Source organism: Chenopodium album, chromosome 7 (assembly GCF_948465745.1).
Source record: "Chenopodium album chromosome 7, dcCheAlbu1.1, whole genome shotgun sequence".
NCBI classification, from domain to species: domain Eukaryota; kingdom Viridiplantae; phylum Streptophyta; class Magnoliopsida; order Caryophyllales; family Amaranthaceae; genus Chenopodium; species Chenopodium album.
In genome coordinates this window covers 68,871,282-68,884,135 of record NC_137840.1, presented here as the reverse complement: position 1 = coordinate 68,884,135, position 12,854 = coordinate 68,871,282, and the positions used below count along the sequence as shown (strand labels likewise).

General features: G+C 35.1%; 2 protein-coding genes across 2 annotated transcripts; one reads left to right on the top strand and one right to left on the bottom strand.

Annotated features, from left to right (window-relative positions):
* Window positions 1-348: 348 nt before the first annotated feature.
* On the bottom strand, window positions 349-7,930 carry LOC145638227 (glucose-6-phosphate isomerase 1, chloroplastic-like). Its single transcript, XM_081689193.1, has 14 exons — window positions 7,227-7,930; window positions 5,941-6,057; window positions 5,650-5,748; window positions 5,464-5,547; window positions 4,862-5,005; window positions 4,720-4,785; window positions 4,348-4,416; window positions 4,110-4,217; window positions 2,410-2,462; window positions 2,152-2,290; window positions 1,189-1,345; window positions 956-1,034; window positions 776-842; window positions 349-665 (listed from the first exon to the last, which is right to left on the bottom strand). The coding sequence occupies exons 1-14, from the start codon at window positions 7,764-7,766 to the stop codon at window positions 531-533; spliced, it is 1,857 nt and encodes a 618-aa protein (XP_081545319.1). The 5' UTR covers window positions 7,767-7,930; the 3' UTR covers window positions 349-530.
* A 1,994-nt stretch (window positions 7,931-9,924) lies between these two features.
* Window positions 9,925-12,494, top strand: LOC145638226 (uncharacterized). The gene is made up of 5 exons (XM_081689192.1): window positions 9,925-10,310; window positions 10,747-10,824; window positions 10,980-11,055; window positions 11,941-12,011; window positions 12,103-12,494. The coding sequence occupies exons 1-5, from the start codon at window positions 10,206-10,208 to the stop codon at window positions 12,172-12,174; spliced, it is 402 nt and encodes a 133-aa protein (XP_081545318.1). The 5' UTR covers window positions 9,925-10,205; the 3' UTR covers window positions 12,175-12,494.
* The last annotated feature ends 360 nt before the right edge of the window (window positions 12,495-12,854 follow it).

Genomic DNA, 12,854 nt, shown 5'->3' with positions numbered 1-12,854 from the left:
CTGTATAAACTTTGGCCAAGCAAAATCAATGATTGGAACATTTCTCTTGCGCTAGGTTTTTGTTATACTTTCGCCTAAAATGTGATGATTTTATGTGGAAGTGAGGTTTGTCTGGATATCTTGATACGTGCAGCAAAAACCGCTGAAAATATGAGATGCCATGTAATTACTTAACCAGTTCGCCCTCTGTTAATTGTCTAACTGTAAGCAATGCAGTTAGCGTGACTCACTTTTCAAACAATGTCAACAAAAATTGTTTTTGTACTTTTGGTCTGAAGTCTGAACAGATGTTATCTTGTTCAAGTTATTTGTATGATTTATAAAAAAAATTTACTTATTTCATTAGTATTTGGGAAAGAAGCTATATTAGAAAGAATACCAGTATCCAACAGGTAAGAATTTCCGGGGACAATTTCCCATTGATCCAACCCCGGCAGCAAATCCCTAACAATCACAGCTCTAACACTCGGAACTATGTTTTTTCTTCTCTTTTACGCTTTTGCTCTTTATTGCTTCTCTTTTAATATAACCTATGCATATAGTTCATCGACATTACATTCTCCAAGGAAGGCCTTAATGCTTCGAGGGGAGCCACAGTTGCCTTCTGCGAGAAGCACTCTATCATTGGCTGCCATGTGAGCAATTATTTTGTAAATCATTTCAATCTGCAGAAAACAAAGGCCAAATTAGATTTCATTGTTGGGTTGGTATGTAGGATACAACTCATACAAGAGCACATTATATCCCTTATGGAGAACGAGAAACAGTAAGTTACATCTTCAGGGCAATGGCAACGATCAGCCACTTCTTCAATCGTCAATGGCTCAACAGGATCCTTGCAACTATAAACAGGAAAGGACTTTGTTAGCTATTTGAAGCAATACAGAAATATCAAACATTAAGGCATTAACTGATTGCAAAAGCAAAAGAAATGAAGAGCCAAGGGCAAACAAACCTGGCCTCATTGAGTACGGCTAGAACCCGTTTCTGAAGACCTAATACCTCTGCTGCAGCTTTTTTACCAGCCTCCACACCTAGAAATTTGGATACAAAAAACATGCAGATAAGAAACACATTTAAAATGTAATAATATATATAGAGTTTCCTAATTTTGTCACTTAAATCCAGATTAGTCCAGCACTTTGTACTGTGCAGTAAACTCATTCAAGTCAATGACACATCAGATACCTGGTTGATGATACGCATTTATGTTGACAAGTGAGGCGTATAATCCGACAGCTCGTTCATATAATGCTACCATAGCACCAACTGACCTAGGAGTCACTTCTTGCACAGTGACAGAAATTGACTCACGGTTATTTGCATAAAGAGCTGACCTTGTACCCTGCAAAGCACCAATTATAATTATAAGACATCAAGATATTTTGCAAAATGCATGTTTCATGAGGTGGGTAAGGCTAGTAGTGGCCAACATTCAAATTTTCAGGCTTGCAATATTAAGCTTCTCAATAAGTAGCCCTCATGGCAGATAACAACAGCTTTTATGCAGCCTCAATTACAAGACTGTGCATACTTATATCCTCACATCCGAAGAATACAACCACGTCAGAGGTGGGAGACATGAGGAATTAAATATGGTTGTTGATATCTGAGTAATTGGATTGTTGATAACCCATGAATTGATGCAGTCGTGCTTTCTAGATAAATGTAATTCCAGAACAGCGAAAGCTAAATTCAACAACTCAATCACCTAAAAAAATGATTCAGAAAACAGCCAATAAAGTTCAGACGAGGGTTTTTTTTTGGAGGAAAAGAAAGAAGCCTAAGTCGCCAATCCAAGTTAGCTTAGTCAAGTTAACATATTGCGGTGGAACAGGAAGACCAAAAAGTTTAGGATAAAACTAAAATCTATGACTTCTCTATTCTAGAAGTAAAGTCTCCTGCAATCTAAACCTGGAAGATTTAAAAGTTACACCATCTACAGCTCTACAAGCAGAGCTATAATTAGTACTACAGTATTAGGCATTCACCAAGCAGCCATACAAGAAATCAAGTTTCTGAGTCAGAAAGATCTTCCAAAGGATACAGAACAACACATTGTAAGCAAACTCAAAGAAGTGCAGAGTATACAAAGCCCATTATCATTAAATATGCTAATAAAATTTCCAAAATCAACTTCAGAAGTTTAACCTGTAACATTCCAAAGAGATAATCGCCACATGTGACACCTGGTTCAAGCTCCCAATCATGACCTGGGGGTCTATCACGTAGTACTTCAATAAATGTGACAAAGAAGTTGTGAACCCCATCCCTAAGTTGTTGAATGTAACTGCAGGAAAAAAATAAATAAAAAAATAAAAAAATAAAATCAGGCCTTGCCTTCCTTAGAAAAAAGATTGCCATACAGCAGGCTTATTGATACATATTAACAAATTTGCAAAAACCTACGCATGCTGATCTGTGCTTCCTTTATTTCCATAGACACTGATCCCCTGGTTCACCTGTCACAGTAGAGAGAATACAGCCGTGAGCAGAATTAAAAAACTGAAGTTGAATCCCAGATACAAGAAGAAGAAATGAAATGAAATGAAATGAAACTTATTTGCCCTTTTGAAAATTCAACAGTTGGGCTTCCTAGTTGCACCAACGTAAGTGACAAATTAGGAAAAACTAAAGTCTTCTTTCAGTTGTGCTACAAGTGTAAACAGAAGTAGCTTATATGGAATCATCAATTAATTTCTAAATGCATTTGTTGAGGGCCGTGAGGCATTATTAATACAATATGTGATATCTTGGAATTATCAACACACATTATGTTCCAACTAAATTCTCTGCATTTCATGTGTCACACACCTAAAACAAAAAAAAAAAAAAAAAAAAAAAAAAAAAAGGCATCGAATAGATTGAGACTCTGAGTGCTTGGTTTGCCTCTTTTGCATGCATAGTTTTGTAAAGCATTTACTTTATACAGGAAATATCCAAAATTAAAATTTTCAAATCTATATTAAATGTGGGTCTTTTAGAGGATTTCATGTATACAAACATAAATTGCAAGTTGTGTCCTCTCTTTTCCTTTTCTTTTTCCAATCATATACCACTCACAAATAAGCCATTTGTTTTTATTTCCATGCCAAAGTGCCAGACTGACCATCAATCTATTAAAGACACCTTGATTTATAGGTTACATGGAGATCGTATTGATATAGTCATATTAAAATAATTTTTTTTATAGTTAACAGTCTTGTTACCATTATATCTTAAAAAAAATTGATGGTTAAATTTGACAATGAAAAATATAATGACATATTTGTGAATGGAAATAGTACATATAATTAATAAGAAGTACAAAAATTGACAATTCTAAGTTCAACTTCTGGGTGATACTTATAGAATCCTCCAGAATCACTGAATCGGTACACTTGGATAAAAACTTTTATCATCTTATTCATCATCCTGGTTGCTTTTTAAGAGAGTGATATCAAAAATTTCCTCATTGAAGTATGTCATCCTATTTATTGTTCTGGTTTGGTTAGTCATTATAAAAAAATAATAATAATAATAATAAATATATATATATATATATATATATATATATATATATATATATATATATATATATATATATATAGTTTCATGCTCCAAGCGATATCTCTGCCTATGTACCCATGGATTCTATTTCTTCTTGGATATACCTGAAAGAAAATTTGTGCATCACCACATTACGGAGTATTGTTTTACTTTTAGTCTAAGGAAATATTTATGCTTTGTTGTTCTTGTTGTGTTTGGAGTCTATAGAAAACATTGCCCAGCAAATGCACGCAACTACTGCTATATTGAATTTTTTTTCTTCATAAATTTCTTTTTAAGGTGTACAGATAAAAACAAATTATGCTGCAATAAGCCTACAAGCTACCAAGCTATATTTTATTTTATATGTAACAACAGTAATCCCAAAAGAAATGCAGCTAATGCCTAGCTGCCTCCTACCACTCGTAAAGTATGTCCAATTGGCATATCCTTCATGTAAATGGATATAACAATTAATATATTAATGATGACAATGCAAATAATTCTTCAAGTACCAGGAATTATGATATGGAGTTTGAAATTTAAACATCACAAATTATTTACTATCCAACAATGCATACCCTGTTACCATCAAGGTCAAACTCCTTCCCAAGTGATTCCATGACCAGCTGTTGCAGGTACCGGCTAAAGAGTAATAGACTGTCCTTGTACGGAAGAACAACCATATCCTGCAGAACCAAAAAAAAAAACAAAAAAAAAAAGGCTGTCAGAAGCTAACTTACAATGGAGTAGTTGATAGAATGAAACCGCAACAAATTCCAAATCTTCAGATTACACAGAACCTTGAACAGTAAATACCTTTGAACCAACACCATCTGATGCCCAGTACCAGGAGAGAGCTAGTAATGCCGCAGGATTACTTCTTAGCTGCAACGAGAAACTTATCACTTATCAGCAATGATGGGCATGGATAAAAAACCAAACTCAACCAAGTAAGCAACACAAGGATTTCAATCTCATTTATTCAGTAATAAAAGAATGTCGTTTTGGAACTCTTCATAATAAAAGAATAAAATTAGATCAAATTTCATTCAGGCACAACAAGAGGGCAATATTTAAAGTTAGATTACACCAGGATTCATCATTGCACCATCCTTCATTAAGCATACACCTATATAAGCATCAGAATATTAAGACCGACATGGCAGCAAGACAATCATGAGAGCTTACCACAGGATTCCTAGTTGCTTCATCCATCAAAGCTGCACCGGCAAGCATTTCTTTTATATCAATTCCCTACAGAACACTGGCTTTAGACTGAGTACATATACTATAAAGAGGCATATTTCCATCTTTCAGTGAGGCAACTGACCTGAAGAGCAGCTGGAAGTAAACCTACAGCAGACATTTCGGAAGTTCTACCACCCACCCAATCAAACATAGGAAATCTGTCTATCCAGCCTTCGATTCTTGCAGTATTGTCTAACAATGAGTTTTCTTGTGTAATAGCAACACCCTGCCAAGAGTAATTTTGATAGCAAAACTAAATCTGTAATCTGAGTGTAAGAGAAGAAAAGATATTCTAACAAGATAAAAACCATCACAATTATCTAATGATTCGTGCAGTATTATCTAACAATGAGTTTTCTTGTGTAATAGCAACACCCTGTCAAGAGTAATTATGATAGCAAAACTAAATCTGTAATCTGAGTGTAAGAGAAGAGAAGATATTCTAACAAGATAAAAACCATCACAATAATGCTCATATATTCCAAATTCATTGGACATAACACCAAGCATGATAAAAGGGATGCTATAGTCTTTAAAAAAGTGATTCGTGGAAACTCATGAAACATAAGATCTCTTAAATGTAATGGCCATAGCACAAGTAGAGGCAGAGTGTCCAATCAGAAACCCATGTTTTTGGCAGACATTTATGACAAAAAGTAGCAAACAAGGACCTGAGATCAAAACCTGTTTTGCGAACACCAATCCAGCTTCACGGAAGGCCTTTTGTACTTCCAATAAACCATTTCTTGTTTCCGGTGTACCACCACTCTGATCATCACAAAGAAAAAAGTAGGTCAGCTAGTTGAGATGATTGGCATTGATGAAACTCCACACTCCAGTGCATTCTAAAATAAAACTATATCAACAAACCTTTGAAATAACAATCACAAGTGTTGTAGCCAGGTCAGGACCAAGTTGGGCAATTTGATGATCAATTCCAGCTGGGTCAGTATTGTCAATAAATCTTATCTGCATGGAGTAAAAAGCATCACAAGTTCACAACTAAGCCAAAAATTGTGGTAGGTAGGATAAGGGAACTTAGTGAAGCAAAAGTTTATAGAATCTATGGAAAATGGAGGGTTTTAGACAAACAAAGACCAAAAAATGGACGATTTTAGAAGCAGCGAAGCAATTTAAATACATGGACGGAATATCACATACCTTGAGGGGTGGATTGTCAGGAGCTAGTGCTTCCGCAACAAACTGAGGCCCAAGTGCTGAACCACCGATTCCGACAGAAAGTATTTGGGTAAATTGTTGTCCATTCGGAGCTATAATCTGCAACAGTTGAACGTGGATTACAACACCGAAAAGTTCAAATAAAACATACATGAAACCAAAATACTTGTGCATTCTTGATGGTACTACTATGTAACAATATTTTATCCTACGCAACACATAAAATAGATTTCCAACAAGTGATTCCACCTCATTTTCAATTCTTCTTTATCAAAACAACCACAAAAAACAATTATGCCATTCTTCAATTGGCAATTAACAATTAGCATATTCATCTGATGTACATCGTAAACAATTCCTACATAACATATCATTCATCTGACCTCGCATGAGCTTGACATTAATCATTAGCACTACTCAGCTGTCGTGATCTATTGTTTGTTTGGCCTCAATCAATCATAATCCAGTTAGTAACTTAGTAATCCTCAATTCCTCAGGCATTGAAATCTACATGAACTTTTTAATGAAGATAACTGCTACACATCCTTAATTCCTCAGCTGCCGTGATCTATTGTTTTTAACCCAACTTCAATCATACTCCGGTTAGTAACTTTTAGTAATCCTTAATTCCTCAGACATTGAAATCTACATGAACTTTTTAATGAAGATAACTGCTACACATAACACATAAATCCCTTTTCAGCTTATGTAAGCTACCAAATCCCTCCACTAACTTCACTTCCTTTGGTACAAAATCCCAACTTCCACATATGCTTGATCCAGGGCGGGCTCACTCCACCCGGATGCTTGATCAAACCTAATAAGCTATCACATTATATCAACTAATATGATCTCATAAACATAGGAGGAAAAAACTTACCATACTCATCCAAAAATTCCAATTTCACCTTAAATTAGTAATCACGATCAAATTCCAAATTTCCCTCCAATTTACTCCTAACAAACTATAAATCTTCCTACCATCAAATTAGTCCAATAAATTACTAATCATCCACAAAATAGCTCCATACATTGGCATAAATTAATCCAACTTTCTCAATAAATCCACACAAAGCCTCTAACTTCAATTAAACTTTTTTCTTTTTAATTTAACTAAACTGAGCTCCAAAAAAACATATGCCAACTAGTTTACTTAGTTAAAAGTCTATACAATCAATTCAAATCTCGTCTACATCATTGTCCGTTCACGGTCCCACAGAGTAGAATGATCAGAGAAAAAGTAATTAACAAAAACCAAAAAACAGTACCTTGCCAGAAACAACATCATTAGCAAACTGCCAAACACGATCAAGAGTATCATCAATCTGAGTCTTCAAAAACGAGGTAGGAGCAAGATTCGAATTTCTCAACCAATAATGACCCACCATTCTACCTTCATCTGGGTTAGCAATGGCGCCATTTTCAAGCTCCTCCATATCCTTAAAAGCTTTCTGAAATCTGGGCTCCATTTCCTCCACAAATTCCTCAGTAAACCCAACTCTACTCACATCCAAATACAAGCCCAAATCTTTGTGTTGATACAACCACTCCACATATCGGGCCCACAAGGCCCGAGGGTCTTTCTCCAAAAGCCCATCTTCCTTCTTCTTCTGCAAAGATGGGAGATTATTGGTTGAGGAAGAAGATGAAGTTGAAAGATCAGCGGGTATGTCTCGGGCCACAGATGAAATGGGTTTGAAGGAGATTGATTTCGGGCCAGAAATCGGGCTTTTGGTGATGTTTGGGAGGTGGGAAATCTTGGGTTTGAGAGATGTTGATGAATAGAGATTTGAGAGTGAAGAAGCCATTGTTGAATGTTGTTGTTGTCGAAGAAATGTGGAGTGATGTAAACGAGGAGGGGAGGAGAGAGAAAGGGAGGTTTTTTAGGCCATTGGGTAGGTTGGTGGGTTGATATTTTGGTATGTGAAAAGAGTGAAAAGTATGGTAATATTGTCTGAATTTGGAGTTCAGATTTCCAGGGGGAGTTTTTTAATTTAGTGGCCAAGACTCCAGAGTGTCTATTATACACCCGAACGTACTTATATAGTATGTATATATCTAATTTTTTGTAAATTATACTTGTATATAGGTATAAACTATGAATTAATTGGTAAGAAGGTGTTTTGTCGTATATTGATTATAACTGTAAATTATACTATAGGTATAAATTATGAATTAATGGGTAAAAAGGTGTGTTGTCTTAAATTGATTATAAGAGCACTCGAGTATATAATGAAAATTACTATGTAAGAGGTAAGAGACAACATGAGTTTGTGGATTTCAAAGGAGATTGGAGATTCTCTGGCTGCTTGTGAAGAGGAAAGGTTGTTGTTGTTTGAATATAATACAATTGAGAAGAAAATGGTGGGCTGAATTTGATTGTTTGTTTTCAGGTTGTTAGTGAATGATGAATGGTTAATGTAGCTATCATGTAGGATATTGACTTTGATTCCTTTATGCCTTTAGCCTTTCTCAACGGTCAATGATGATTTCATTTATTGATTTATTTCCCCTTTCAATTTCTTATTCTCCTACAAATCTAAAGGGGGGTTGCCCCATATCGACCCGATATACACATTGTGTTATTCGATGGTAAAATAGGTAATTTTTAAAAACTTCTTTATTTTAAAAAATATTTTTTAAAAAACAAGACAAATTGATCTTCCACCCACCGCATCATCATCTTAGCCGGTGCCACCACCACCACCATCATAGCAAAACTCATCACATTCACCACAAATTCATCTTTTTCATGACATCTTCTACTTAACGTCATCTTCTTATTTTCTCAACAACAACAATAGCCCTAACACTTGTCGCTTTGCAGTAATGGAAAAAAGAAAAAACAAACAAACATCCCGAGTAGCAAATAATATAAATAATGGTCATACTTGAACCATTAGGGAAAGCATCTCATTTGCGGTGCAATCTCTATCCCAACAACAATGGTGACTCATGGGGAAAAATGACTCGCATGGAGGAAGAAAGTGGAATTTTTAAGGTGTATTTTGAGCTACCTTGGTCATGGATGGACTAAAAATGGAGAAAGAACCAAAGAAAGAATTATATTCGAATAACAAATTTAGGGCCTTCAGCTTATTTTCATTTCAGTTCCTAATTTCATTCTCTCATAAAATATCCAGTTCAGTTCAGTAAATGAGGATAGACTTTTACTCCCAATTTCATTATTAAATGACTAATATAACCCTTGATATACCAGGCTAAGTATATATCCCCACCTAAGCTTTAGGATCTACACGGCAACAATATAGATTACTAAAGAGTATGAAGAATTAGGTTTTTAGTTGACACGTATTCCTTTTTAGAAAGTTTATTTTTAGTTGTCACGTTTCTTTTTTAAGTAAGTTTGATACCTTATATTTACTAGTGTACCACTGTACCCCCATTACTTTATCATTCTCTTTCATCTCTTTAATATATGTGTCTAAATTGAACGTGTCAACTAAATAGAAACAAAGGATGTATTTGTTAGGGCTATGATCAAATGCTCCGATCCAATGAAGAAATAGAAGCTCACGAGCATATTCAACAAAGAGGAAGACAAACCTTACTCTTTGGGATTAACCATGCCTCTATTTTTCTTTCTCTTTTGAGTTGTCATTTCCCTCTATTTTTCTCCTCTTCTCATGCTTCATTATCTTTCTCCCTCCATTCAACACTCACAAACAAATTTTCCCATGACTTTAAGCTCATTTGTTGCACATACTATAAAGGTATCTAGATTCGATATACTCCCTCCGTTATATTTTACTCATAACAAAGGGGTATTATTTGTGAGACATATAATATTTTTTTATTGCGAATAATATATAACGAAGGAAGTAAATATTATAGTATAACTAAGATTATAAGAACATTGTTATAAATTAAAAAACGAAGTGAGTAATTGGCAAACGTCTTTGAATTGGACGTAACTTTGAATCTTTAGACCATTTGAGGGATGGACCATGGACTTATGTTATGGAGCATATCTAAAACTCTGGAACTCTCAATAACCTTTTTTTTAGGACATCCATTTACAGTACACGTATACTCTGCATTCCCCAGAAATGCAAACCAAAATTATCTGCTTCACCTTCAATATCTTATAAACCCTAGACTAACCCCTTTTTCTATCTCAAAAACCCCAATTCAAACAACATAATTTTGCAGATTCTGGTTTTCAGGATTATATATACAAGGAAAGACAAACAATTAGAAGCTTATCTTGCAAATTTTGAGGCAAAATGATGTGGGAAGAGAATCGGTTCGATGAACACTACAACAATGATGAGCAACAACAAGAATCTCCCTTCAATTTTGACTTTCTCTCTCTTCTTTCTAAACCCAAGGTATGTTGCTTACATTTTCAACTACCCTTTATTCTTTTTCTCTAATCCCCATTTCCCCTTAATTGGTTCAACTACCCTTTATTTGGATGTCGACTAATTTAGTCGGTTAAATTTCCAAGATTTAATTCCGGTCTATTTCATTGTCATTTGTGGTTAAGTGGCTCCCCTACACCAAAAAAATATTATCTTTTTTTAAATGGTAATAGTTCCCTTCTCCACCTTATACATGATTTTACTGGAATGATGTTGCTTAACTTCAATAATTGTTGCTGTATATCCTAGATTATTGGTGATTCATTTGTTTGATAATGGGGTTTTCTTGTTTGAGCTGGTATTAATGCTGATTTTCATGTTTTTTTTTATGAAAATGATGTTGTGTAGGATTCTAGTGTTTAAGCTGATTTTTATGTTTTTGGATGAACTTGATTTTGTGTAGGACTATTATAGAATATTGGAAGTGGATTATGATGCTACAGAGGAAGCAATTCGGTCTAATTACATACGCTTAGCATTGGTTAGTGTTACTTTACTGTAAATTATGGTTTTGAATCCTTTAATTAAATCAATTTGTGGGTTTCATATTTTGTTCTTAAATGTAGATTTTGTCATTTGGTTTTATTGGGTTTTTAAATTAAATGATACTCCGTATTATTGTTGATTGCATTGTAGAAATGGCACCCAGATAAGCAAAAAGGGCAAGATGGTAGTACATCAAAGTTTCAAGAGATAAATGAGGCTTACCAAGGTTAGTGTTCCTTGGTCATTTGACTGTTGAAGTGTTTCATGCTTGTTAATGTTTTTTTAGGCTGAATTGTGGCCGTCTGGGAGTTCATTAACATGGTGCAACTTAGCTTACGTATTAGACAATCGCTTCTTTATGTTGGAATTCAATGTTGATGCTGTGGTTATTTGAATTATGAACATGGGGAAGACTGGAAGAGTGTACGTAGATGTTACAACTTTATTTGCATGTTTATTATTAGTAGTGCGACAAGTGTTCCCTGAAATTTTGCATTCGTTGCACAATCTGGTTGGGGATTTTGGAAGTGTTTGGGAGTCTCTTTGCTTCCAATGTCAGATGAGCCTACTCAGTCATAAGGCAATAGTATGGTCCGAAAGTTCTGGTATTAGCAAAGAGCACTTCATCTAAGGGGGGCTAGCATTTCTATGTATTGATGCCCTAGCCGGCTAGCCTGATTGGTGGTTGAGATGAGATCATTGTGGTATTCTTTTTTCTATTTATGAAATTTTTGATGCTATGCCTATTTGTGTCTTTTGCAAGAACTTATTTGGATGCATTAAGCTTATTAGAGGTCTGTTCCCGTGAATTTGTTCGGTGAGTATAACTGTATAAGGGTATCTACTATCTAATTGGACAATTCTGGTAGCTATTTGAGTTCCTGTATCAAAAGCTTTTGTCTATTTGGTGGAGCTGTTGGTGAATCCATCTAGTACTTCCTAATGGGATTTACTCATTTACATAACTTAAATTTCGGATTTTATCTTGAAAATAGGGAACGATAAATTGAAGAACATAAAAGAAAAGCTTGTTGACTTTCATCTATCCCAGTATCCCTGTCAGTAGTCGTACTGATTTTATGATGAATTCCTCTTTGATGTTTTTTCCCAGTCTTGAGTGATCCCATGAAGCGGCAAGAATATGACATGAAAGGGATGATGACCTATGACTACAATGTAATGGTAAGAATGCTCTGTTCTTTGCTCCATTTTTGTAGTCATTGCCCACTTTCCATTGTTGGAGGTTTCTTATGAGTATATTCTTGTGCTGTAGGACTATCTGAATCGCTATAAAGGGCTTATATTAACGTGCAATGGCCTTGGCATGAAGCATTCTATATGGTAGATCTCCTAAACCCCTCAAATTAAAGCAAACATAAGAAATCTTAGAGAACTAGAGATCAAGGTATGTGATTCTGGTTCAGATGTAGCTGATGAAATGCAAACCTTATGCCAAGAGCCCAAGATGGGCGAAGCCTCAAGAATTAGAAGTCTGATTTTTTGTCACAGCACCGGAAAATACATGTATAGCTTAGCCATTTTCCGTGTAACATCTTGCGCTTGTCCTTTGTATGGGCTGTTGTATGAGGCACATTTGTTTATAAACTGGTGGATTCCTACAATTCCCAGTCTGCCGGAAAATTGTTTGATTGCGTTTTATTTCAATAGTTTTTGCTTGTCGCAACTGTATGGACCAAAGAAATAAAAGTTTTTGGAGAATTTCTTAAAATTTTATTTCAAGCAACTCTTCAAACCACATTGAAGTCAAAGTTTTTGAAGAATTTCTTGGCATCCCCACCTTTCGTTGATTTCTATTATCTTGATTTATTTGTGCTTGACTGTTCTACATAAGTCCCAATTAATATGTTTATATTTGCTGTTGGTGGATTATGAAGTGTGTCAAACGTAAATACTTTCACAAGTTCAGTCGCAATACTTTTTGAGAAGCTTTGAATGGTATGGGTCCATAATAAATGTCTAAGCGTCATTCCTATATCTGTTTATGGAGTGTTCAATATGAGTACT